This window comes from Seriola aureovittata, chromosome 19 (genome assembly GCF_021018895.1).
Source record: "Seriola aureovittata isolate HTS-2021-v1 ecotype China chromosome 19, ASM2101889v1, whole genome shotgun sequence".
Classification (NCBI taxonomy): Eukaryota; Metazoa; Chordata; class Actinopteri; order Carangiformes; family Carangidae; genus Seriola; species Seriola aureovittata.
In genome coordinates, this window is record NC_079382.1 from 13311906 (window position 1) to 13339672 (window position 27767).

Sequence of the window (27767 nt, forward strand, 5' to 3'; positions counted from 1 at the left end):
AGGAGCGCATGCGCCAGGAGACATGGAAAATCAATTTGAAGGACCATGGTGAAGAGAGATGGGAGCACTGCCAGACTAACATAAAGGCTACACATTAAGAATTGAACAGAGAAGTGGTTCTCACACTGCATGGTGATTTATGCATTTCGATTTATGCATTTCAATGGAATATAACAGTGAGCATTGAAACTGCGAGAGAGAGGATGTGTACAGTTTTTTGTGTTTGAATGTGTGTGTAAGCACCATGCAATGCATTTCATTAAAACATAAATGTTTTGTGAAGTAATACCACTTTGTGCCCGCAAGCCATTTCATTATGGTAATACCTAACACTAACACTTAATTATTGTAAACAAATGGGAATGTAGGCGAGACCAAGAGACAGATTACTGTCGGAAAGAGCAGGTGGGGGAATATGAGAGAAAGAATTTTAATTCATACTGCTGTCCAATCACAAAAAAATGTCATATTGTATTTTTGAATATGTCAGTAGTTTGAATGCAATACAAATTATTATACGAGAGGGCAATTTTGGCCCATATTATTACTTTTGCATCACTTTATAAAAGATATATACTGCACAATGCCAAGAATGATGAGCATGATGATGTTAATTCAAAACTGTATTTCAACAATAAACTCTGCTTTTCATTAATTCTACAGCCTTAATAAAGGTTTTATCTCTCTGCTGCAATGACCTGAAACAACTCTAAGCCTGTAACGCTTTTCTGAGGACATGTTTCAATCCTGCCTTCATCAGATAACCACACTTGACTTGGGAGGCTCCTCTGCCCTGCGGGAACACCAAATAATTCACCCTGCCACTGCTCCCTCTGCTGGTTTATTTATAGTCCACCATACATGCATTAACCCTTCCTGCACTTCATAATATATGAGCTTGGGAAAACAGGAAGTGATGCTTGAAACAACAGGAAAGAGGCAGCACTGGTTGACTGATGACAGGGCTCAGAAATGGATGTACATTTGCAGTATGGCATGATTGTGACTTTAGACCTGGTGTCTTTTTTGTCCTGAAGCAAATCAGCGGAGCAATAATATGAATGCTGCAAATGTTCAAAGGTTATTACTGCTATAAGAAAATGGAATCACTGATAAGTGCAAGTTTCTGTGGGACAATGAAATATTCATTGTCATGCTCTATACTAGTTGAATTATGGATGCAGAGGGAAAAAACAGAGATTTACACACACTGTGCATTCGCATACATACATACAAATATACCTAATACATATACACACACACACACATATATATATATATATATATATATATATATATATATATAGATACACATTATTCTGTGCATACAATGATCACAGTCTAATGGATGATTGAATCTATTGACTCACTCAATTACATGTGCATGCAGAGTGTGTAATTGAGATGTAGGTTTGTGGATATGCATGTGTGCATAATTGTGTGCCTCTCTATGTTTGTGTGTGTGTGTGTGTGTGTGTGTGTGTGTGTGTGTGTGTGTGTGTGTGTGTGTGTGTGTGTGTGTGTGTCTGACTGTGGCACAATTCTGGCCTTTACTTTTCTCTTGCTCTGGTAGCTGGCTCTTGCTGTCGTTCAGGCTGGAATCTCTCCCAGCAGTTGGATCTGCAGTCTGAGGCTTTGTCTCTGGCAAGCTCTCGCCCGGGTGTGTAAATATAGGAATGGTATCTTGTAAGAAATTCCAGATATCTCCCACAGATCTGAGAGGAGGTTAAAGAGAATATAATTGGTTACAGGTTAGTTTATCAGTTCATTCTCAATTATTTTTCAGTTATTGTTCTTGTATTGCCCCTTTTTGAGCAATACAATGGGCTGCAGCATTTACATCAGTATATCTCCTTCTCTCAAAAATAAAGTAGGTTGCATAGTACAATCTTCTCTCGATGTTAACACATCCTTTAGACAATATTTTTCATTAACTACACAGACACAACACAATATAATGACAAAACCACTGAGGTATGAAGTTGGAGAAAAAACAGTTTGGAGCAGTTGGTTCCTAACCTCCTTACTTTCCTAGATTTATGGGCCATCTCAGCACAGTCAGACTGACAGTGGTAATGCTAGGCTACTATCTGAACTTTGTATACCATAAACAGTGAGCATCACCTTCATGTGTGATAAGCGAGTGAAAGGTCGAGAGAGATGTTACCTTATTTGAAGGACATCACTTGAACAAATAATTTAAAGGAACACTTTAGTGGTTTTTAGCGTGATCATGTCATTGTCATGTGAGGACATGTGCAAATCTGTAATAAGAAGACTGCAGTTTGTGTCTGCAGAGCTCATGACTGCCAGCTCTTTCTTCTGCCAAGTGGTTAAAATCTGGTTTGAATTACATCATGTACTTCCCCTTTTTCAGCAGCCTCAGAGAGAAGACTGAGCAATCTTTAAAATCACACAACCCAAACAAACAGGTCCTCCATCTTGTTAGCTCAGCAGTTGTGAATGGTAGTAACAATGGCTGATAATGAAGCACCTGAGTATAATACTGGGTGTTTAAAAAAAGTGATTTTTTTTTTTTAACATATAACTTTGGATATAGTTTTCTGTATTACAAGAATGGCTGCTCTAAGTATCAGTTAGAATACTGAACATCCCCAGATTTCTTATGCCAACCAGATGCCACTAGAATATAATATATGTTAGTACAATTACAGATAATATCATTAGATGAAATTTTAAAAAAATTTCAGCGAAAATATTGCTAAAACAGTAGTGGATGATGTAAATAAAACCTTCTGTGTGGGTGTGTTCATGGATATGTGCACATAAGAGTATATACCCATGTGTCACAAATCAATCTGAAACAAAAACACAGTCATGCTCAATGTCTGTACGTGTTGATAGACTCCCCAGGCGACTCACTAACAGAAGCTAACCTGCTGAGCTAGGGAGAATAACATTCCCCGGCTCAACTCCAAAACACTGTTGCCCCATTAAAGTTCCATCACTGACAAGCTGAGATTCTCCACTGCATGCTGCCTCTCCTCCCCCTTTATTACATATCTCCTTGTTTCCATTTTAGACCTCAGTCATTTTTTCCCAAAGTGTGATTTTTCATACTGCTGTAGACAGATACACTTCTCACTCACAATCTCTATGCTTTTGCTACAGTATACTTTACAAAATAGTGAACTTGACAGGGAAAATGTAAACCTTGCCAGACTGTGTGAGTCAATTTGTGCCACAGCCTTTATTGTGATAAACTACTACAGATTAGATAGTCTGTCTGCTTCTCACTTTTTTGTAAAGGAGAAATTAAAAAAAAGGAAGAGAATGTCAAACCCTTTATCAATGACACAATGAAGAGGACTGCATATATAATTTTAGAACATGCAACTAAAGACAGAGGTGAGGAAGACAGAGATAGAAGAGTGGAGTGGACCACTTACTTTATAGGCCTGATTTCTGGGATCCAGGCGGTGAGGGTGTGGATAAATGTGAACTCACCCATCTCCCCACAGACCTCTGGCACGACACTGAAAAAAGCAAACATGAGAAAATTATTAAACTACAACAGATTATTAAAAAAAAAAAGACAAATGCAACAAACTAGACACTCTATTTAAACCACTCAAAGTGGCATTGGCACCGCTCTCAGATGGAACTTTTGAGGTCATAGTTTCAATATGTTAAATTGAGCACACAATATGCTTGGCCCCTTTAAGAGGGTTAACTCATGAGAATGCTGTTGCTAACCAACTGACAACACAAATAGATGTAATTTTCTCCTTCAAAAATGGTGAAGGACTGTGCGTTTTCTGTCTTTATTAACATCATGTTAAAGAATGACACCAGTCAGGACTCCTGACGGACTCTGTGAACTCTGCCATTTTTAGTATATTAGTGTTGGTGTTCATGATTAAAATTTATTCAGAAAAATAATAAATACAGAAAAAGCTAAATGTTCAATCTGACTCTCACTGTGGTCATATAAGGCACCATCACAAGCTTATATGGGTCATCAAAACTGTGTAGTGTTGTATTAACCAGACTTATTTTTTTCTACTTCCTGTAGGATACACACTCCCGGAGTGTGAGTGTGTATCTTTCACACCCAATTTTCAGTTGAAACAGATGGCTGCAGCTGCCCTTATTGGTCCTCTTAGGATCCTATGGCAATCCTGTCCAGTCCATGGTCCTGACACCCAAGTAAGTGAAATCAATATATCTTGATTGTTAATGTTACAGTCCAGAACAATTAAATTTTTTTAAAATTAAAATAAAGACAAGCATTTTTTTTAAAGAGCCCCAGTAGACACCTAGGTAGTCCTAGTTCAGTATGTAGAACTTTCCCTACAGCTTATAAATGATTCACCTGGAGAGAGGCTCCTCTGTTTCCTGTCCTGGATAAAACATTTATGTCTTGACCTTCTGTGGACACTGGAACAGCCACCTTTACACACGCCATGTCGCCCCATCACAGACGCGCACACTGCCTGTCTGTCACCAAATTCAACTCAGCCCAAGGCAGAGATTAGGTCAGGTGATGGTCTGGTCAAGTCAGCAGAAGGCCCTCTGTGGAGGTTCATGTGTAAGTGTGTGTGTGTATGTGTGATCGCTTTCATTTGTCTAGTTTATTTCAGTTCCACAAATGTTTTTACTGTGTGTATGTATGTCGACCAGAAATTAACTCCCTGATCCCTGATTTCCCCTTAAAATTGTACTCCTGGTGAACTACTACATATATAAAAAGAAAGAATTTGAAATTGGACAATATATGTATAACCCTGTATACTACTTTACTTAAGCAGGGTTGGTTTACAGGTTTAGTACAAAAGGTTAGTGTGTATAATGTGTAATGTATTTTTACAGTGGTGTTATCAGAGCCGGGCTGTAGTGGGTATATACATGGAATGAGGTTGAATCTGTTCTTAAGCTGTCTTACTTTAACACTATAACAACTGTTTCCCAACTCCTTTGTGCAGATGCTCATAGAGTTTATGTTGGAATGTACAGTAACTCACTTTGTGTTAGCCACTTTAATGAGAGCCTTTGCCAACAACAATGGCCACAGCTCTGACTGACAGGTGGAGGCAGGGAGGAGAAGGTTATTTTCTTCATCAAACGGCATGTAGTCATCTACTGTTATCTTCCTCCAACAACCCTGAAAACAAGAAAGGAGGACACCGTGAGTGAAGATGTGGTATAACAATCAGTGCACCTCAAATAGAAGTTTAAAGAAATTATGTTCACTTTAAATTATTTTTCAAATTTTATTCAGACTGCAGCAATTGATTTAAACCTATGAAAGTAAAAGTTCAACATCTTGGGAAATACTGTACATTTATTCACTTTCTTGCAGAGAGTTCAACATGAAAATCAATACCACTCATGTAGCAGCAGTAGCTAGCTAGCTTAGCCGAAACAGACTAAACATTGGAAACAGGGGGAAATAGCCTAGGTGGGGACCTGGGGGGGAGCCAAAAAACCCTATGTTTTAGTGACAGTGAATTACTCTTAGATGGAGCCAAGTATAACTAATTGCCACCTTATTAACCATTTAAGTAAATCAAAATAAATGCGAGTCCTAATATTTTTAATGCTGCTTTGAGTGCCACATGTGGATAATTGTATTTCCAAATATAAATGTCCATGATTACACACAGAAACAAAAGAAGATATGTTGACAGGTTCTAAGAATCCACAAAAAATTAATTCAGCTTAAAAAGAGGCATGGTCTGAAAGCATATTTGTAATATTCTGAAATTGATACGATATAATTTTTTGTTACATACATTCAAAGATTGATATTTGAGCTAATGTACATCAACACAAATCTGATGCTCTCAGGCCAGAATGAGGCACTGAGTAGCACCGGAGTAGCACTGGCATCAGCTGTCCAGCAGCTGTTTCATCCATGCTCTTTATGATACAACCAGCGTCTGGTTGGCCACCAGCTGACTGGTAACATCCAATCACATTCATAGACGTGTACTAGCAGCAGCCCTTAAAATCTTAGAATTCTCACTTTTAACCTTCATGCCAACACTACTTGCTGAGGTGGATCCCTCCACTACCCCACTCCTCCTTATGTGCTAAGCTTTTGGGACTGTTGACTCTGCTGGGATGTCAACAGGCTTCTCTGATTCTGTACCACAGCAGAATTTTCATCGTTGCTCAGATTCCTTTTGAGTTCCCTACAAAACAGAGACTATTCTGCCAAATTTAACTATATAACTATTTTCAAGTCCATTGTGAGACAACTGGTTTTAAAAGGTAATGATAGGAGCAAATGTGATTGATACCAGCCTCTAACACATCTAGTGCTTGTGTAAAATAATCAGTGTCTCTACCCATTTTCAAGTAGTGCAACATGTGTAACTTTGATCATTACAATTAGCACTAAAAGAAGATTTTTTCTTAAAAACACAAAATGTTACTCATCACCACAAAATTTCTGATCTATGGGTTTCATATTCATATTCCATATTTCTCCTAGCATCAGCTATGCTTGCATCTTTGCATCTTGTGTTGTGTCAGAGCTTGTTACATGCTGTCTGTGGAGTAGTCTGTCTACTGGCCGTCTGGGGGAGTTTCACACTGCTTGTAAGGAAAAGCAGCACAAGCAGATGATAATCTGACTGACTGTTCACAGCTGTGCCTCTCCCTTATCTATGAGAGCAGTGTGCACAAGCAATGCAATCCTATATACAGTTTGGGAAGGCACACTCCTTTCCTTGCTTCTTCTTTCCATTATCTTGTCAAACCGACACCCCGAGGAGGAGCTTGATGTGTTCACAGATGGGGTAAAATACAGTGCGAAAGGACAAGTTAGAGGAGGAGGGAAGAAAAGGAGGAATGGAGAGACAGATAGGGTTGCAGGATAGTAAAAAAACAGGGTGGCGAAATGAGAATAGAATGGATATTCACAGTGGTGTGAAGGCGGAAACAGAAAAGAGATTGAAGAACAATAAAAGGATCAGACAAGCTGGGGAGAAATGGAGTAGCCATGAGCCAAAACAGGCAAGGAAACAGGATCGTGGGTTGGGGGCTGGGTGCTTAATGCCATCTCAACAACCATCTGTTCGTGTGCTCTGGTTGGCACGAGGACTGTCGCCTACAACCGTGTCATGCTTGTTTGTCAAGGCAAGAGTCACAGTGTTACAGGACACCGCCACTTTTAGCTGTGTGTTTCACTCTCGCTGATCCAAATTGTTGCGCAGGAAGAAGTTCCCTTTCTGAAATGACGCAATGATGTAGTTTCCACTACCCAGAAGTCTGTGGCACATACTGAAACTCACAAGCCAGCAACTTCACGCTGTATCCCAATGCAATGATGACCTTTATTTAGGAGGCAAAAATGTGTAAAATCCTTACACTTAATATGATAATGCAGTGCATGGATACTTCCCTGGGTTGTGCCTGCTCTCATAGACTTACTAGGCATCAATATCCAACTTGAGCCTTGCTCTCTGAGAATCAGCTGACTCCTGTTAAGCCTTATCTATTCATCAGGCAATGTATGAAGCCCAGCCACTTTTGGCACAGCAGTAAGACTGATTGATTTGAGCTCTGAGTGGATAAGGCTTTCTCATTCCTTCCCCCCTCCATCCTCAATCTATCCCAATTCCCCTGTCATCTGTTGCATCCTATGGGGTTTGCTGAACAATACAATGCAATTTCATGTCATCCATTGCATCAAGCGCGCCCCCTCTAAAAAAGTGTGATTAACAAAGAGTCATTGTGACACAACGACTTCATCTGAAAGGATGTCAGGATTTTTGAGTTTTCTACCATGTTTTGCATTTTCATACAGTGTAAAGATCAGACCAAAAAGCCATCTTATTGTGAATAAGAGTTCACAAAGTCCACAATAGAATCTGATGACTACGTGTCAGTGGGTGTCTGCATGTGTGTGTGTGTCTGGCTGGCTTACCATCCAGTAGAGCCTGACCAAGTATTTCCCATAGTTGTTGTAGAGCGGCACATGATTTTTCACCACCTTACACAGCGAGTAGATGTGTTCCCAAGGTTTCCAACCCTCCTGTTCTGTAGATGTATTGTTATGCAGCGTCCAAGTAATATAGATTTCACTGATGATCCACCTCATTATCTTGATCGAAGAACGAGGAGAGAAGGGGAAGAAAAATAATCACGGGTCAAATAACTACCAACAGATCTTTAGATCTTTAGATCTGTCGGCTGAATCATCAATAATCTGATCTATCATTCACTGAATCAATTGGGCATTGCATTGTACCCCAGTCTCATTCATTTCTGTCAGGCAAGCGTCACCCTGTTTGTCATCTGACTTAAACAATCAAAGTGCTGATCGATACTCACTAGCCAAAAGTCAATGTGATTTTTATTGGAGAAAGCTGTTGAAAACTAACCTCACTGTGAATCAGATGATCATTCGGAGAGATTAGGTTAAACTTCATTTGATTTTCAACAACAACAGGACCCTGAAAAAAAAGCACAACCTTGTTTTCATTGTAGGCACAGATTGATCTGAGAATTGACAAACTTTCTGAATTAAGGTTATTACATAGTGTGTTGTGGCATCTCTACACATGAGAATCACTCATTACAATAACACAGTGGCAAACCAACTTTAGAATATCGCTGTCACATGATCACATGTTTAAAATGGACATGAACACGTGACCTACTATATGCTTCCCTACTAATCCCAAGGCCTGAACTAGTCTAACCTCGCCATGATACTCTCTGACTGTGTCTGTGATGAATATTTAACTACCAAGTTAATAGACTCTTCCATGTTACTGAATAATTTGAATTAATGGCTTAGGTGATAGTGAGAGAGATTTGCTGTGGGTCATGTGAGGTTGTGTTTTCTCCCATCTTTGCAGAAACTGAAAGTGAAAAGCTAGACTTTAAAGAAATTCAGTCAATAACTGATTTGGAAAACAGACTGGTATAGACCAATTCAGAGGGAACATCACAGAAGAGTTGTTGCCTGCAACTGCACGGCTGATTGCTTTTTTGATTAGCCCGTGTTCCTTTTGTATGAAATTAATAAAAATGCTTTTGACATCTTGAGTGAAAAGGCAGCGTGTGACCTGCCAAGGACTAATTCAAAATGCAGGAAGCTTCCAGTAATTGCTAAATACTGCTCTGAGAGAGGGGTAACAGAAAAGTGGAGGGATGCAATTAAAACTTCACTGGAGGTGACTAGAGAGCAGATTTCCATAACTACATTTCACAAAGAAATTCACTTTGTTAATATATGTAATATGTAAGCTGGAACCATCAGATCAGTTACTTAACCTGTCAATTTTTCTGATTAGTGGATTAATCCTTAAGTCAAAGTAAGACCATGCAGTCTATTAATTCTTTAGTCTAAAAAATGTTAAATAAAGACTAAAGACCACAAAAGGCTAGAGGAAGGCTATTGTCTTAAATATGGTTATTTCTGGACCAATTAGCCAAAAAAAAAAACAAAAGCCTTTGTGTGTATTTGAACTGCTGCATAACATACACTGTAACAGTCCAAGTATAAACCAATTGTGTCGATTACAATGACATGGATCAACATTGTCAAATTAAGACAAGCAGACATTTGACATGTACTGTTCCACTAGAAACCATATCATTTTTATAGAAGGATGAAGGTCACCTTGTTGACAATAAACTCAGTAGGACGTTTCCAGGAGTGCACTTTCAAAGATGGAGGCAGGGTAATTTTTCCCTCAGGATCTTCAAAAAATGGCTGTAGACACAAGCAAACAAAGTGAACGTGGAATACAAAAGTGCAGTGAACAAAGAAACAATATAGTGTCAACATCAATATCAGCGGTAAAGTGGGTCTGAAGGAAATTTGCATTGTTTTCTGTTCCAGATTTACCGTGCTGGGACTCTTGCTTGTCTTTCCATCTTCAGCTCCTTTATTTGAGTCCCATTTCTCCTTGCTGACTTCTGCATCGTTCCACTCAGGCCATATGGGGAATCTGCACTTCAACGCACCTCCTAGACTCTCTGAGGAAGTGGCAACTAAGGACGCTGCTCTGAAAACATGACACATAGCAATTCCTTATATTTGTTCTTGGCTTCCCTTTTGTCAATATTTAGCAGCAAAATTATCCTGTTCAGAAGCAGAGATTCCGTCAAGAGTAAACCCCCCAAATCTCTTGTTTACCCTCTCTTAGTGAAAGTGGTATTAGCTTATTAGATACTGCTGGCTGTTATCGTTATGATGATCACAGACTGGGGATTAACACACATACCATATGTGATTTTGTACATGTCAAGTGGCTATCAGGCTTCTGATTCACAGCGATAGATAAAATATGATGTTCTGCCTCTGGTACATGGATGTATTATAAGATCAGGCTCTGGTACGGTTAGCAAGCTTCCTGAGTGTAAGCTAACGCTAATGCTAACTACAGCTGTCCTTAATTAAAGCTATTTGCCAACACTAACCCAAACTCACTCTGTCTGTCGGTCTGATAAAGAGACTTTGCTGGAGGAGGACTCCTTTTTCTTTGGCCCTGCCTTGGACATTGCACTTGGTGGGATAAGTGTGAAAATCAAGTGACCAAGAAACGAGGAAGTCGGGTAGACCACCGGACTTGCGTTTGAGAAATGTCTCTGCTCTTGAAAGTTTACGCGTTGCTTAGCAACATAGCTTTAACGTGGGCGGGGTCTGGGGCTGTTGCATCAATGGTTACTATAGTGTGGGACGGAGCAGATATTCATTTATTTACATGAAGATAGAGCTTCAAAATGTAAATACAATAAATTAACCATCTGGCCGTATTGCTCTACATTTAAACTAACTACTATTAGAAATACCTTTCAAAAGTTTGCAATCAAAAGAATGCAATATAATACCACTGAATCAAAAACCTTTCTGGAACCATATTGATAAAATCATCACAAAAATGCCACATCCTGAGGGCCATTGTGTTGAATTTCATTATGTTGCCTCAAGTCTGTCTCCATGTGATGTACATTTGGATCAGTTGACTGAGAGTTGCTGTAATGCCTGCACACAACACAACTGGCACGCCTCCATTGCATTCCTGCTCTGGTAACAATTAGGTATGTGGAAGAGCACAAACTGTAGTGTTGAGAGCATAATGTCTGGTGACTATCACACACTGTTTCTTGAGTGGAGTCACATGGCCCTCTCTTGCTCACACACACTCACACACACAGTATGAGTTGTACTTTTCACACATACCGCTATAACCAAAGTCCTTTGTGCTTGACTTTCTTTGAGGGACACAGCCCTATATGGTATGGGTATATGTTGTATTAGATATTTTGTACACATACACACATTCTGTAAGATTTCTTCTCAGTCTAGACTGTTGAGGTCGTGAAAGTGGCCATTAATCTGTGCTTTTCATTAGGTTGGCTAATATTTAGGGCGACTTTAAAATTGATAAACTAATGTTGCCAACCAGTCGTTTTTCACGATGATGTTTGTTGGAGCAATACTAACTTGCTGCCATTTCAGAATCAATGTCCTACAAACCTACAATCGCATGCACCAGGCATTAGTGCTTGTACAGTATGCTAATAAGAAGTGTGTTAATATTAGAATAATCCCAGCTAAACTGGCTTGATCCAAGATGTCTACGTATCAGTAGAAACCAATGAATTTTATAATCTGAAACATCTGCTTGGGAAGATGAGCCATAAAATCCAAACAGGGAAATAAAATGTCTATATTGTATTTGAGCCAAATGTTGTGCTTTGAGTATGCTGGGCAACATCAACATTGCCCCAGTGTTGTTGTTATTAGGTTACATATATAAATACGTGAGATAGACACATTTAATCAATAAGATAAATACATGCGATCAGACAGTCTAATTACTAGTACACAACACAAATCTGTTAAAATGTTTATTCTGTTTTGGTCTTGTATATTTAAAGTATTTTCACATGTAAACTTAATCTCATCTCCATGTTAAAAAATTCATATTTCATCTGAACACTTAACAGATTACCATCCCTATGTACAAGAGAGTGCAGTCCTCTGTATGACTCTGTTTTTATCTCACCAGTTGTATAATGCACGACCCAACACATTTTAAAAATACATACTGTAAATCAGTTCCACATTTTCATACTTGTGGAGAGACAATCAGACGATTTCTCAGTGTCTCATACATAACCATCATTAGAGTTTTTTTTCTGAAATACTGTATTGTCCATCTGTGTCCTTGTAAAGGTCTGAGTGAACAACGAAAAGTGTGACCCACCCTCCTTTTAAAATATTAAAAAAAAAAGTATTATGGCACATTATTTCAGAGAAGATATGGCATAAAGAAAACAATTCATAATAGCAATGAGATACGCCAACATTTTGATATTGCTTAACTGTGATGCTGATATGAGAACAGGTGGACACACAAACATGAGTATGATGTAACATGAATGTCTAAGGGACAGTAACCGAAGGAAGACTTCAGACAGACTGAACAATTAAAGTCTCTTGTTTCATAGACAAATGTTAAATGACAAAGATAATGAGAGAAAATAGACCAAAAGTGACAGATACTAGGAGGCTACAGGTTGTTCTCTAGCAGTGTTTCTCAGTGTTCTGCTTAGTTTCCACCCCTTCTCAGGTGAGGTACCGTCCAGGGCTCCAGAGGCTGTCAGGGCAACAGAAGGAGTATAGTATGAAGGGCTTGGTGGAGTTCATAGTTGGTGGTAGAATACACAGTCAAGTGAATATGTGGTGAGACAAACACAATAATAAAGATCCTGTGGTTTGGAGATGTGGGACGAAACAGGAAACAGCATGGTAGAGGCAATGGCAACATTTGCGACAACATCAAGATAAAATTGGGCTTCTGTTCTGGCCTAGGGATAGCTACAGTGAGAGATTTGGATGTGCAGGTCAAATGGGCAGCAGTGCCGGGAGGAGAAGTTCCTGGAGCTTTGAAGACCCAAAAATTCATATTCCTCTGCGAGGTTGCAGTAGAGGGCTGAGAGCCACAGGCATCGGACCCTGCCAAAGGGAGGCGGATGGCTAATGTGAATGGATTGAGTGTTAGCAGCAGCCTGACTTGCTCTCAGCAGCCACAGTCTCCTGGTCCAGTTTGATCCGGTCTCCATTGCTCTCCTCGTATGGCAAACCTTTGTCGTTAGCCAAGATATTCTCTACCAGGAAACGTGCTGCCTCATCCACGTTGATGTTGTCCTATGAAAAGGTCAAAACAGTATGTCAGAGAGGTGATAAAGCACTGATTTCACAAACTATTGCACATTTACACCTTAGTGACAGTGCAGACACCAGTCCTTGCCCCTGCCTCTGCTTGCCCATTAATGCTTGTAGCAAGCTTCATTTAATAGGAGGCATCACAGGCCTTTATAGACACTGCAGTGTTTATTTTCAGAATTGCTCCGGAAGTCCACTGAACTCCTTTATATGAACCAGCCTGTTAAAGAAAGACAGAGACAGTTGCCAGAGAGTCAAGCTGAGGCCAGAAGAGACGAGCTAAAGAAAAGAAACTAAACAAACAAACAAAAAAAAAAAGCCATTTGCTTATGTCCTTCACACTGTGGTCAAAAGCTGTCATCCTGTGGGCTGAAGAAGAAATGAGTATGAATGGCCTTTACTAGAGATGTTTACAAAAGAGGCCTGGGCAAGGCAAACAGACAGTAAGTGTATATTTTAAAAAAAAAAAAAAAAAAAAAAAGGAAAAAAGGAACAAAAAACAAAAAAAAACTATATATATCACATTCACACCTGGAAGCGGCACAGTACAACCACAGTCTGACCTGACGGCCACTGGGCACTGAGGGGTTAAGAACTTTGCTGAAGGGAACCACACTGTTGTTCATGAGGGAGGGGCAAGCGCTGCTTTTTCACTTTTCCCACCCAGATTTAACCCTGCCGGTCCGGGGACTGAACCGGCAACCTTCCAGTCACACGCTCTCTCCTCTAATCTTTAGGCCACCGCTGGAAAAAAAAAAAAAGTTTCTTGATGAACTGGTGTGACATGGGAATACAACCCCATGATTATGGGTAGCCGACCGTCTACCGCTCACCCTGCATGACTTTGAAAAACAGTGATTGTGTGCACCAATCAGAACCAGACAACCCTCTTAATTAGAGGGACCAAGTTGTTGACTACATGGTAACAAAGGCTGATTAAGACCAGAGAAAAAAAAAAAAAAAAAAACAACCCCTCAATGTTTGACTGAGTGACGTGCCTCAGCCACAAAACTGTGATGAAAACAATGCAACCTCATCATGATTGTGTAGTCTTTACATGTTTGACTGATGTTTTGTCAAACGGAAAGAAAGCCTGCTTCTCCTTGACAGAATTCCAAACACAGGTTGTTGTGGGTTGAATTTAACACCAGTGTGACAGGGCACACAAAACAAGCACAACACTTCATCCCACTCCCTGAAAGGAAACATCCAGAAAGGCTTTGCACACATCTCTCACACACACACACACACACACACACACACACACACACACACACACACACACACACACACACACACACACACACACACACACACACACACACACACACACACACACACACACACACACACACACACACACACACACACACTTTCACATGACAGCACGTGACACGGCTGCAGGGCCTGAGGTTATTGGAATGAGTTAATAAAGCTAACTCAAGCTTGTTCTCATCAAAGCATTCTTCTATACTATAAAAGGTGGTTATGGTTTAAGATGTAGAAGCGTGTGTCCTAGAAGGACAAAGAGGCTGAGTTCGAAAAAAAAAAGACTGTGATGGGAAAAGGAGGTGAGGAAGACACAGGAGGGGAGGGACTTCTCTGGAGTCTCATAGTTAGAAAGTACGAATGAACATTTGTCTTGCTGAGCTTCCAAAGCGCATCAGGAACAACTGCAATTTCCAAGGGAAGTGATTTATTAATGAGAATGAGCTGGCACATGCAGCCTTTTGTTTGTCAAACTGGTGCCCTCCCACAGTTACCTGCTGAGGAATATGATAGCATAGAGAGTTTGTGAGAGATTTACAACACAGACTAACAACTGTGGAAAGTAAGTGGATAGATTTTTACAATTTTGAGGTATTTGTAGTGTTATTTTATTACCTCCACTCCACTACATTTAAGACGAGAATTGTACTTTTTACTCATATTTATAGATCAAACTACCCAACCAGTTAGAATTTGCTCCACCTTGTCCAACCACAGCATTAAAGCACAGTTTATATGTTAATGCATCAATAATAATGTTCCCCATCATATAATAATATATAACACTGGCATGGGCCATTCTGGATAATGAGCACTAATACTGTCAGTACATTTAAAGCATTACCTGCTACTTTTACTCCAGCAAACAAATGCAGAATGCTTCTTCCAACACCGTAGGCTTCGTGTTTCACCCATTTTTTTCACCTATTATATGTACGAACCTATCTCGGAACTGAACCTTTGTAGAAGTGAGCGGCAGCCAAAATGGTCTCACTTCATCAAATTCTCCCCACAAAAACAGAACTTCAGTAGCGCAGTGCAAACACACAGACACCGTAACACCAAACTTGTGACACCATGACCCAAGTTGAGGAGAAACACTACAGAACATTATCTTTCAGGGCCTCACCCCTCTGACCCCTCACAGCTCCAGGCTGAAACATCAATCAACGTCACGCGATACTGTATCACACTGGCTGCCCCACAGATCTTTTCACTGGGTGGGATGATATGGATGGATGTCCGTGGATGTAGTCGCACAGATGGCACGATTAAAAAAACAATATACTATTATATGACTATCTACAAACTGCCATACTTAACACTGAATTTTGGATTAAAATTGCTAATGTGAACAGCTGCTGAATGAGTGCCTGCGTGCTTAACATACACTACATGTGACCATTTCACAATCACCACAGGGTGATTACACCATTCAGAAAGAGCCTGGCTTCCCCACACGATAACTTTCGAAGACTTCCTGTTCTCATTCTTTCTGCATGAGTAGCAAAGAAGTTCAGTAACTTCAGTAAAATGGCAAAATACCCTCACTGTAAAAGTCCAGTGGCTCCTTTTATTTTTACTCAGCTATGTGTACTTCAAAGTCCTTATCGCATCCGATTTACCACAAACAACAAGTGTGGACATGTGGAAAATAAGATTTGAAACCGTAACTAGTTATGTTTGAACCATGACCCAAGAAGCTTTAAAAGAAATATCTATCTCCCATGATATTTCAGCCAGCATTAATATGGCTAACTTTGGTAATTTCATGCTGCTGAACCCTGATTTAAACTGTAGAAGAACCAGAAATAAAACATAAAGAGGCATCTGAGGGAGGAAAGAAGCCTGTTAAACAGATGTTGAGAGGAATGTATGTAAAATCACATGGTTCTGTTTCATGTACATGTGCTATTATTAGCTTCTCTGTCTCTCACCTTAGCTGAGGTTTCAAACCAGCCCAGAAAGCCAGTCTCTTTGCAGAAATTGTCCATTAGGGCTGTGTTGTTGGAGCTCTCTTTCTTCTGGTCACATTTATTGGCGAGCAGCACTGAGGGGATGGGGTTGCCATTAGCCAGCTTCACCTTGCTGTCCAAGTCATGCTTCCACTTAGATACAGCTTCAAATGTGGAGCCCCTTGTCACGTCGAACACCACGAACGCCCCCACGGCCTCTTTGTAGTACACCCGCGTCATGTTCCCAAATCGCTCTTGACCTGGGGGATGGGAAGAGACTTCAGTGGAATATTTGCATTTTTACAAAGCGCTTGACAGCTAGATGAGTAACAGGGCTTTGGGTTTGTGAATGATTAAGAAAATGTGGATTGTTGAATCCATCAAAGCGGATTATGATTTACCATCTGAACCAAAACACCAAAACAGCCTCTTAAAGACGAAAACCAAATACCTAGCCCTGAGCCTGGTTGCAGTAAGTGGTGAGACATTCAGTATTTAAATTTCATTTCCTCCCCTATACGTGACCAAAAAATGATCAGGATAAACATGGTTCCTATTCGACCTACTTTCCCCAATTTGCCATGGGCCTAATCCGCACAGAGAATGGCAGAAGTAATCTGCCATAATAATAAGCCCATTCTCTGTAGTCATTCTCTGAGAAAATCTGAGATGATATTTCACAAAGGCAAAGCAAGGGGAATTACCAAGGGGATATGGGATGTCACTATCAATCTGAGAAGGCCTTTTCTTAAACACAACTGGACCACTTTTAGGGTTTGTTTCATACTTCTCTAAAAATCTACTGATTACAGTCACATCACATCATATTAGCTCATCAAAGGGGGTCTCACATGCCTCTGCAAAACAGTGATGCATTAGGTCAACTGCAGTGTTTATTCTGAAACTGTTTGTTGTATTTTGTATTTGTATTACATTTAAAATCAACGAGGAAATGGACTCTTGAGGTGAGATAATAATTCAAGGAACAACACTCTAACATGCCTTTAAGTCTGCCCACGTAACTTCACTTCAACTGTGCACTGAGGCGCATAGACCGGTGCCTCAGCAGGGGGAAGTGAATCTATGTTCGACTGGCGTTAAGTTACCTCTGGTTGGCGTCACACTCTCAAGCATACCTAAGTGATCAAAAAAGTCCTTTCTGCCTCAGATCACTTTACTGACCTATCAAGATCTTATGGAGAAGCATGGAGTTGGCGCTTCCTCTATTTAATTTTCCCATCCATAAATCTCCCCTCCCTTTTGTGCAGCTCTAGCAACAGGGACTGGTAGAGCTTCCAACTGCCATCACTTGCATATGGGGAAAAACATATCCTAAATTTAAAAGGATAAGGCTGGTAAGATTCTATATTTTCTTATTGTCATAAAAATACCATAAACTAACACTGTCTTAGTTTGTCTCTCAACACCTTCCAACCGCCCCAGGCTGTATGTTGCTCTCAGCTCAAGCCCGTTCAGTGTTAATGAATACCTAAATCTTTAAAGACACATCATGAATGTACAGTATACTTTCAGTTTTAAAGAAGGATGAATAATTTCAAGTCACCAGAGCACTGTAGTTTTCAGCAAACATTACTCAAACTGTGTTTTTTTTTTTGGTGACTGTTTTTGGCTGCATGTTCAGTGTAATGAAGGAAAAATGTCATACTGATGCGTTTTTAATAGTTTTGGGACAACAGTGGAGGTTTTTGGCACAGATGAATAAGCTATATCAAGCTTTGGCTAAACAGACAATACTTGTTACAGGCTCTGTTCACCTTCATTTAGCTTTTTTTTAATGGAATTTATCTGAAATAAGAAGAAAATAAAGATATAATCAAATTGAAAAGCCTTTAACAACCAACGAGGTACACAGATTAGCTGCTTACCTCAAAATTCAAACAGAAGAGGTTAGATGGTTACTAAAAAATGGTACCCTGTGATTGGTCTGTTATCTGGGTGCCTAGACAGTTAGGTGTGTTAACACTGCCTGAAGCTAGAGGAACTGAGAACAAGCATGAACAGGCCAGAGCTGTGATGATAATCTGTGACTCAGACGTTCTTGGTTGCAAATGTAAAATGAGAGTATTTTCAGACAAAAACAGACAGGTGTGGAGATTGCTCAACAGAAATAATAATTTTCATTGCCTGCAGAATAGTTCAAATGACATACACTGTGTGTTTCAGACAGTTCTGACGGAAAACCACAAAAAGCCGTTTTAGATTAAAAGTTAGATGGAGGATTAGGATTTTTATTTTTTCTTTTATTTTTAGTTTCTCACACACACACACACACACACACACACACACACACACACGCTTCGATAATATTATTCCTGTTTTTGTTCTGCTTTTTATGCAAACATCAGTTTTACTGTACTCACCATCCTAAACATGAGCTAAATATGGTTGAAGGTTCATTAAACTACAGAGGTGTGCTCATGTGAGTTTGGTAAAGAAACACTCAAAATGCTAATTTTTCGAGAATAACTCAAACTATTGTTTTGTGATGCAAAAGATTTGTGACTTGGATTCACAGCAGTTGTTGTCTGAACTGGAGACACCAGATTACGATCCTGTGGTCTGATTATTGCTGGCAAGGCTACCACTTGTTTACTTTGGATCACAGATTGTGTCTTTAAACCTGCTCATTCAATGTATTTTTAGTTTCAGTCTCTGCAATTATACATCAGGCTTCCAATGACTTGATGTAGCTTTTGACGGATTTGGCACATATTTTTGCTACACTGCTCCAATTTAAGAAAGCCTACAGGGCAAGTGTAATTGTACTATGTATTACACAGTTAACACCCTCCACTAGAGCCGACTTACAAAATACAAAACGAACCAAGAAAAGGTTTGAGGAACTGTGAGCACCGCTTCACGCAGTACACTTTCGCTTTTCTGTAGGTACTTGCCCAACCACGTAAGGAACTGGAGTGGCGTGGCGCAGTGCGGATGTGAGCAAGAGAGTGAATACACTATGGGGCCCACAGGCCTGACGGTAATTGCTCATAATTGAGAGTCTAATTTTAGCTGATATAACCCCAGGTGAATTCACCAGAGACACGACACAGTGGGATAAAGAGCCGATAGACTGAAATAAGTCTTTCATTTCCAGTCCTTGTGGTGCTCATACATCCAGTGGAGTGGAGGCAGAGGCCGAATATAGAAAGAAATAACTGGCTTAATGATTTTCAAAACACTTTTCTTCCTTTTATTCTATGCAAGGTCTGACTGAGCCCAGCATAACCATTAGCAGAGCAGAGTGACTGAACAATACTGACCACAAAGGCCTTGAATATTTCCAGATATAAAGGCACAGGAGAATAGAGGCAGATATTTCACAATAAAGCTGATGATGCTAAATGAAAGAAGCTTCCTCTTGTAATCAGTGAACAGAAATTATATTTTTTGCCTGCTCATCTTAGATCAGGAACTAGTTCACATAAAGTGCACGAGTGCAAAGCCACGCTGTGTCACCGACTAGCTGAAAGAGCATGTCTGTGTGTGCTTTATGAAGTCATCATGATTCTTTAATCCATGTCTTCTTACGATTGTTTTGAATTCACATACAAGTTAGTTACTGCTGAATTATTTCTTTACTCTATAAGAACTGAGCTCCATAAGTGCTGAAGAGGCCATGACAACAAGTCATTGTCTGCGTTCAGCATTTCACGTGATTTTCTGACACGTCCAGTCCTTATTGCTGGGTCGATATGTGAGCAGAGCCAGTCTGGGGGGGTGTTAACCTCACTCCTCCTGGGAGAGAGCTGGCTGGATGGGAAAGACTCGTATCGAGTGTTTATATCAATCTATATGACCGAAGTGATTACAGTAGCACACTTGCACGTGCACTCACACATACACACCTGAGGGAGTAATGAGTTTTTTGGGATATTGATAAGGTGCTGAGGTTCCACACAGCAGTCACTAACATTAAATGACAGCAAATCCAATGATCCCTGACCTTTCAAGTGTCACAAGTACTGCTAATCATTCTGCTGCCTTTACTGAACCCACACCTGCTTCAGAAAAACAACACACAGAGCACAACCTGCACTACTTGTGATCTGGTGATTAGTTTGTTAAATCAAAGCAACTTACAATTATTTTCATTATAGATGAATCTGCAAACACATTTTCTTAATTAATTGATTTGTTTTGTGTATCAGATGTCAGAACATAGTGAAGTGGAGTTTAAGGTAACATTCTTGTTTTGTCCAACCAATAGGTATGATATTTACAGTGATGTAAAAGCAAATCTTTACATTTTAATTGGCAACTTGCTAGAAAAACAATTCATTTTCAGTTGATCGACTGATTGTTTCCCAGCTCACCTCATGTAGTGTTTATGGTAGATAAACGTGAGCGTTTCATGAAGCAGCTTATTTTTCTTCATGGGTTTTTTCGTTGTTTAGATTCATACTGTTGCAACTGGATGAGCACAAATAACTGGGTGTAAAATAAATGACTTTCTGTCAGTGTGTCCAGCTATCTAGCTAAAGGTTTGACCGACATGTCAGTTCTATCAATATTGCAATTCCTACTGCTCACAGACAGGGGTTAATAAAATTGATATCAAATAAAATACAATACAAAATTGTATTTGTCAAATTAATGGTATCAATGGTGTATTTTGTTTCTTGTTCTATGACTCTGATGATGCAAGAAATACATTTCTCTCTAAGTAAAGGACAAATAAAATTGTACTAAAAGCCTTAATGAGTGTCATACGCTGCTAACCCAATCAGCATAAAACACAGGAATGGAATGAGCAGTATGAACAATGGAGTATTTAAGCAGTGAACGCCACAGAGGAGCATGAGACTGCAGGAGAGAACAAAGACGTGCGCTGCTGCTTCAAACGCTCAACATGAGGCAACTGCCTTCAAACTAAAAAGAAGTACGTCAGAATCTGTCTGTAAAAGAGAGACAGTGAACTACTGTGGAATTCCAACGGCTTCAAACAAGGACATTTCAGTTCAGTCTACCACACTGATGAATAATGGTGCGTGACCTCAAGTACAGTTAGGCACTCCGGTTATGAACATGTGAAACCTTCATTTACAGAACCAGTACATGAAAAAGAAAGGGTTTAGTTACAGCCACTGTATCATCTCTGTTTGTTGTGTGGGAGAAACAGAAAGAAAGCAAAGTCTCATCATTATCCATAGCCCTAGCAACCCCAGTTTCCTCCACGGTCATACATATTGCTATCCTGTGGGTGGGTTACCATAGAAACTGTCCAAGCCAGACACGGCAGTAGCAACTGCAGCAGTCTCCGTCTGTTGTCAGGAGGCAACTAGCAGTGAAACTTCCCCACTTGCCCTCCCAACAACACTAAAATAACAAAGACAAACACAGGGTCCAGGCCTTCAGGTAGTCTTTAGCACGAGCTTCAAATGGGAGACTGTGAGGAACACATGACTGGCACGTTTACATTTCTCTGAGCAGCATGTGAGTAGTGACTTACTACAGCTTACTACAGCCTCTAGCACTGAACAGAGTCCGAATTGAGGGAAAATCCCCCCTCGCCCCCGACCATTAAGTGGTATTACCATTGTCCCCCCCCCCCACGGTTGAGGCTGATCAATGTAAAGCCTTGGCACAAGGTTGGAGGAATTTAGTTGAAAATTATAATATTTGTTGTAGAATCTTAAGCAGAATTACGACACATGACCCATATACAGCGTTGGCCCGACCCGTCTTAACAGTTCAGCACAGGCGCGGAAAGGTTTCTTAGTCTTAATCTCTATTTAGTGTTTGGTTGAGGAAGCTACCCTTTCAACGAAAATAATCAACTTACAACTGGGCTGCTGTCAAAGTAAAGTACAGTGACAGAGAAAAACTACTGCCCATACTGTTCCGTGAAAAGAGCGTAAAAGAAGATGCTTCCGAACACTAACTGGAGCACGGAAGCTGTTCTGGTGGCTCGTATAGCGGCCCAACACCTCACTAAAAGAACGAATACATCGTCTTTTCTGCTATTTATAGTTCTGTTGCAGTTTTAGTTCTTTGCTCCATCGACAGTGGCGCCATATGTTCGTCACACATCGTGCTTGAAACGGTCTCAATGTCACATTTAGTATGCACGGCTCTAAGTGTCAAATGGAGCTAAATTGCCTGGCAGCAATTATGTTTCTCTCTGTGGTTCCCAACTGGAGCTGAAACAATTCGTTGATTAATCAATTAGTTGAGCAACAGAGAACTTATCAGCAACTGTTTTGATAATTAATTGTTTCAGTAATTGTTCAAGCGAAAGAAAAAAAAAGTCAAACATGCTCGTCTTTGTCTTATGTGATAGTAAAATTAATATCTTTAATATCTATATCTTTAGACTGTCAGTCAGACAAAACAAGCACATTTGAAGATATTTTTTGTCACGTTTTCTAACATTTTATAGATCCAACAATTTAACAATCAGTCAAGAAAATAATCAGAAGATTCACTGATAATGGAAATAATCATTAGCACTGATTTGTTGATTAAATCCATTTCTAACAGTTTTTGTTTCTTTTGAAGGTACAAGTATCCAATATTTAAGGAGAAAAGCAAAGATTTGACAAAAGACAGAACAAATAAATTCAATTTGGCGTTTTTATTATTGTCCCTTTAATCATCTTGTGACCCTTCAGATTTACTTGGCAGAAACATCAGTGTTTGAAAGAAAGAGAGGAGTTTATCAGAGTTCAGGGTAAAATTAGGTTTTTCAGGACTGAGACTCATCACTGTGATGGGAACCACTGCACACATCCAATTAAATATGCAACTTTCTGCCTCTACAGGAATGTTTGGTCTTACAAGGTGCTGGCTTTTCTGCTTTATGCCACGGTGGTAATCATCCTGTCCACCGGCTTAGACGAGTCCAGGAGAGAATAGCAATTCTGGGTGAAAGGGGGTTGGAAAGCCACAAGAATCACATTGACTTCCACGGTGCCCCCACCCCCACCCTCCACCCCCCACCCCATCTTGTACAGGCCTCTGATTACTATCATTCCTCCCAGACTGTAATCATTATTAAGGTTGGTAAAAGACAACAACTCTGAAGTTGCTCTCAGTGTTGCCAAGAAGATAATTCCTCCTCCTTTCCTGCACGATTAAATGGCTTAATGGCTGGTCTTAATGACTTGGCAAATATACCTCCAGCTTTCACTCCTTCACACCCACACACGTTTCATTACTTATTCTATCCTCGGAGTGTCCTCAGGCCAGGCCTTGGTGTAGGTGTCAATAATGAGGTTTAGCATCCGTGTCATCTCACCTCAAACTTTCTTCTCTCTGGTCAGGGCGTGTGGATGTAAGCGGCATGTGCAAAGTGCGTTCCCTCGTCTCTGTGAATGATATCGGTCTATCTACGTGTGTATGTGTGAAAGTGTTTTATTTACCCTCGCAGATCCTCTGATCGAGTGCTGTCTGGCTGTGACAGGCAGACGGCCGTCCCTGGCACTCAGTCACAGATGCCCCTGCTCGCTGAGCTCGTGCTGCCAGGGCCCAAGTGACGGGAGGGGGGGTGGGGGGGGCACGCAGCCCTCACTGCCAATCAGTCTGTGACAGACATGCAAGTTGTTGTGGCGACCCCCCAGCCCCCAAAACACACACACACACACACACACACACACACACACAACTGTCCACCCCCTTTCTGTCACCACTGTAAGCGATGGAATAAATATAAAAACAGCAGTCTCCTAACCATCTGTCCTGATCTGTCTCAGCATATGAGCTCCGTTTGATGGAGGGAGAGGATGGACCTGACCTGCACAACCATGTTCAAAAGTAAGAATAGAACATATCTAGAGGCAGAGCTAATCATTTCTTATTTCAACAGGAAAGAAACATCATTCAAAAAGACAGGTTCACATTTTTCAACTCCGTCTTAAAACAACACCCACATGCCCTCTGACAGCGCTACTGCTGCTACAGTTGCTCTCCCCCGTCCATACGGGCCGTGTACAGATCCCATCCTAACACGATTCCAATATAAAGAGACAAGGACAAAATCTACGTTCCTCATTTTGTACAAACATGAAGCTAATATCAGGCTCAAGGAAGAAAAATGACAGCGGCTCAATGTGGGCATGTGAGTTTTGTTTTAAGACAGATTTGAAAACATGTAAACCTACCATTTAATCTCAGCTTCTTCATGCAGTGGATGTGACCCGCAGCAGCGGACTTTCAAAATAGATTAAAAATCTCTCTACTCTGGCAATAAAGTGTAGTGGGCTTGATGATAAGCTACAACTGCTACTTTCAGCCAGGATCGTTTGAACAGGATGTACTTGAAACATCCCTGTCCTCTGTGGTGCATACTAAATCAGTTGCACGTTGTCATTTGACACCACTATTACTAACCTGGAAAAGCTTGATTTTGCAGACTTCTCCTGCATAATGTAGTTCGCTGCGGTCTCCAACTGTGGCATGTGCATCATGTTCAGAAACCCATGACCTGGGATCATGTTATTACTACTTGTATTTCTTTTTCTTTTCTTTTTTTTTGTTGCCATTGGTCAAGCAGCACAAGGGTGTGGTACATTTATGGGAAAATGAGCCATAATTTGTGAACACAAAGTCCAATCTTGATGACAGCTGACAATTTACCATCCCATCTCTACACGACTAATTACACAAATCTGTATGTCACCAAACAAAATCAGAGGTGGGTTTTTAGCAAGTGAAGTAAAGTGTAACTTATGTTTTAAGTTCTAACTTACATGTAACCTCCCTGAATTACCGTTAGATGATTGTTAGAAAGACCAACTGTCACATTCTTTTAGAGCTGAAACGATTGGTGGATTACTTGATAGAGAGCAAATTTTGATAACAAATTACTCATTTAAGGAAGTTTTTTAAGATAAAATGAAAATTTTCTCCAGTTCCAGGTTCTCAGATCTGAATATTTACTTTGTTTTAGTTATTTATGGCAGCAAACTGACTATCTTTTGGTGTTGGGCAGCTGGTCAGACAAAGCAAGATATTTAAATATGTCAACTTCTCTTTTGGGATATTGTCATGAACATTTCTCACTTTTTTCCTGACATTTTACAGACCTAACAATTAATAATGACATAAAATAGAGATTTATCAATAACACAAAAAACTATATATTCCGTGTACATGTTGAACAACAATGTAAACATATTCTTCACACACACAGGAGATAAACCTTTAGTTACTCATTACTTTAAATACCGGCATCTCAGAGAATGAATAACCACCCTTACTGTCCCTCTGCATACGTGAGATCAGGACTGTTTAGTGGGGGTCTATCCCGTGACAGACAAAGCAAGTCGACACAAATTGTATTTGTAAACTGCCACAATTTAAATAATTCCTTTGCTATTTATGAATCCAGTTATAACTCCAACTAAATAAGGTCCTAACTTTCGCCTAAAGGCAGACACAATCCTTCGAACTTTTGCCAGCAAGAGCAAAAGGGAGAAAAGAAAACTAGTTGGCATTTGCATGACGGAAGACCACACACACACACACACACACACACACACACACACACACACACACACACACACACACACACACACACACGCCCCTTAAACCATGTGATCTCATTACACCTAACACAAAAATATCCACTGTAAATTAGCCTTATGAGTTCCAGTATATGTGACCAACCAATTTTTACAAGCATTAACGTCAGATGTATTTTTGGCTATAAAGACGCTCCAGATAAAACATGAAAAGACAGAGGCTAATGGGACATCACAGACACCCCTCACCCACCCAACACCCCTCATTACACCCTCATTCCTGCTGACTGAACTGTAACTGCATCTGCATCGGCCTGGTCGACACTTGTGATTTTAAAAGTTAAGTCATTTTGCCGGTTGGTTCTCATCTTTGCTCACTTCCCCTTTCACCTGCCCTTTCAAGCATGTCACTCTCACACTCCCTCGTTTCCAGTGTGATATTATCATGCCTGCAGTTGACAAACAGTGAGAGCTTGACTGAGGCCGCCTGCATGCGGAAAACTTTTATTTACTCTGCTCTGATTTCTCTCTGCGCTTGCTAACAAAAGCTGCTGGAATGCACAGGTTGGAGTGTGTGCCAAGGTTGGCAGCTCAGAAGAAGAGTTACACAAGTTTAGTGAAATCCTTTCAGAAACACAGGGATAACAGGGGACTGTGCGCGCGCGCGCGCACACACACACACACACACACACACACACACACACACACACACACACACACACAGGGACATTTGAAGACTACTACAGTGACACTACAACATGAATAATAGCCTGAAATAAAGATAAGGGCCTGTAAAGTCTCTTATTAAGCCCCATAAACACATATTTAATCCCCAGAGAAAATATTACAAGAATATTATGGTGAGTTTCATTGTTAGCGGTGGGGGGAGAGGAGGGGGGTGTGCTCAGACTGTAATAACAACGTGACCTACATTCCTCGGACAATTATGAGATGCCATGATCATTAAGTGGAAAAGACAACGAGCAGACATGATCAGCCGGTTTTTTTTGTTGTTGTTTTTTCTGCTGGACATTCCTATCCTGCTTCTTTCACTTCAGGGCCGCCTGGGAATTTAAAGTTTTACATTCTTGACAGCTTTTTGAGAAACATGTGCAATGTCATCTACAATGTCTACTACATATTGTGAAGTAAGTCGGGAACTCTTGAGCTGGCCACGTTGAGTTGAGAGTGAAACTTCCCCCTCCATGTGTCACGCAGCGAAACTTGAGCTTGACATCACAACTACACTCCAAAAGCCTCTGACTGTGTTTTGTCTGCTTACCTGCGATGTCCCACAGCTGTAACCTGACCAGCGTTTTGCTGTCCCAGTTGATTACTTTAAGTGCAAAGTCGACCCCGATCGTCGCCCTGTAGTGCTGCGAGAAAAGCTGGTGCACGTAGCGTTTGATGATGCTGGTTTTCCCGACGCCTAATTCCCCGATCACCAGCACTTTGAACAAGTACTCCTTACACTCAGACACCGAGCCCCCGGCCATGCTGACACTGACACTGACGACTTAGCTCAAAAACTCAGATCACTTCCACTTGCTCGCTCATAAAGGCTTTCCCTGTGAGGAGCTGCTCTGGACTGGGCTGGTCAGAGAGCTGATGGCCAGATGCAACAGAAATTACATTTGTCTCCCCCTTTTCTAACTCTAACTCTCCGTCTCCTCCTCCTCCTCCTCCACCCTCCTCCTCCTCCTGCTGCCTGTAACCACCTGATATGTCATAGGACCCGGAAATGTCAGGGAATCTCAATGTTTTTCTAACTTCCTCCTCCTTTTGCGGTTACAGTAACCCCCCCCCCCCCCCCCCCCCCCAAAAAAAAATAATAAAATAAAATAAAACTACAAAAAACAAACAAAATAACAACAAAACATTGAAACTCCAAAACTTCTT

General features: G+C 40.5%; 2 protein-coding genes across 4 annotated transcripts in view; both read right to left on the bottom strand.

Moving 5' to 3' along the window:
• The window catches only part of adgb (androglobin), a 37260-nt gene extending 26698 nt beyond the window's left edge, over window positions 1-10562 (bottom strand). For all 3 annotated transcript variants that reach the window (XM_056363574.1, XM_056363572.1, XM_056363571.1), the window contains exons 1-8: window positions 10415-10562; window positions 9830-9989; window positions 9602-9694; window positions 8355-8426; window positions 7898-8074; window positions 4986-5125; window positions 3411-3497; window positions 1555-1715 (exon numbers count right to left, since the gene is read on the bottom strand). In XM_056363574.1, coding sequence (XP_056219549.1) covers window positions 1555-1715; window positions 3411-3497; window positions 4986-5125; window positions 7898-8074; window positions 8355-8426; window positions 9602-9694; window positions 9830-9989; window positions 10415-10485 — 961 coding nt within the window. In that variant the 5' untranslated portion in view covers window positions 10486-10562. The remainder of the gene's footprint in view (window positions 1-1554; window positions 1716-3410; window positions 3498-4985; window positions 5126-7897; window positions 8075-8354; window positions 8427-9601; window positions 9695-9829; window positions 9990-10414) is intronic.
• A 1263-nt stretch (window positions 10563-11825) lies between these two features.
• Window positions 11826-27557, bottom strand: rab32a (RAB32a, member RAS oncogene family). Its single transcript, XM_056363522.1, has 3 exons — window positions 27151-27557; window positions 16366-16643; window positions 11826-13141 (listed from the first exon to the last, which is right to left on the bottom strand). The coding sequence occupies exons 1-3, from the start codon at window positions 27362-27364 to the stop codon at window positions 12992-12994; spliced, it is 642 nt and encodes a 213-aa protein (XP_056219497.1). The 5' UTR covers window positions 27365-27557; the 3' UTR covers window positions 11826-12991.
• Window positions 27558-27767: the final 210 nt, after the last annotated feature.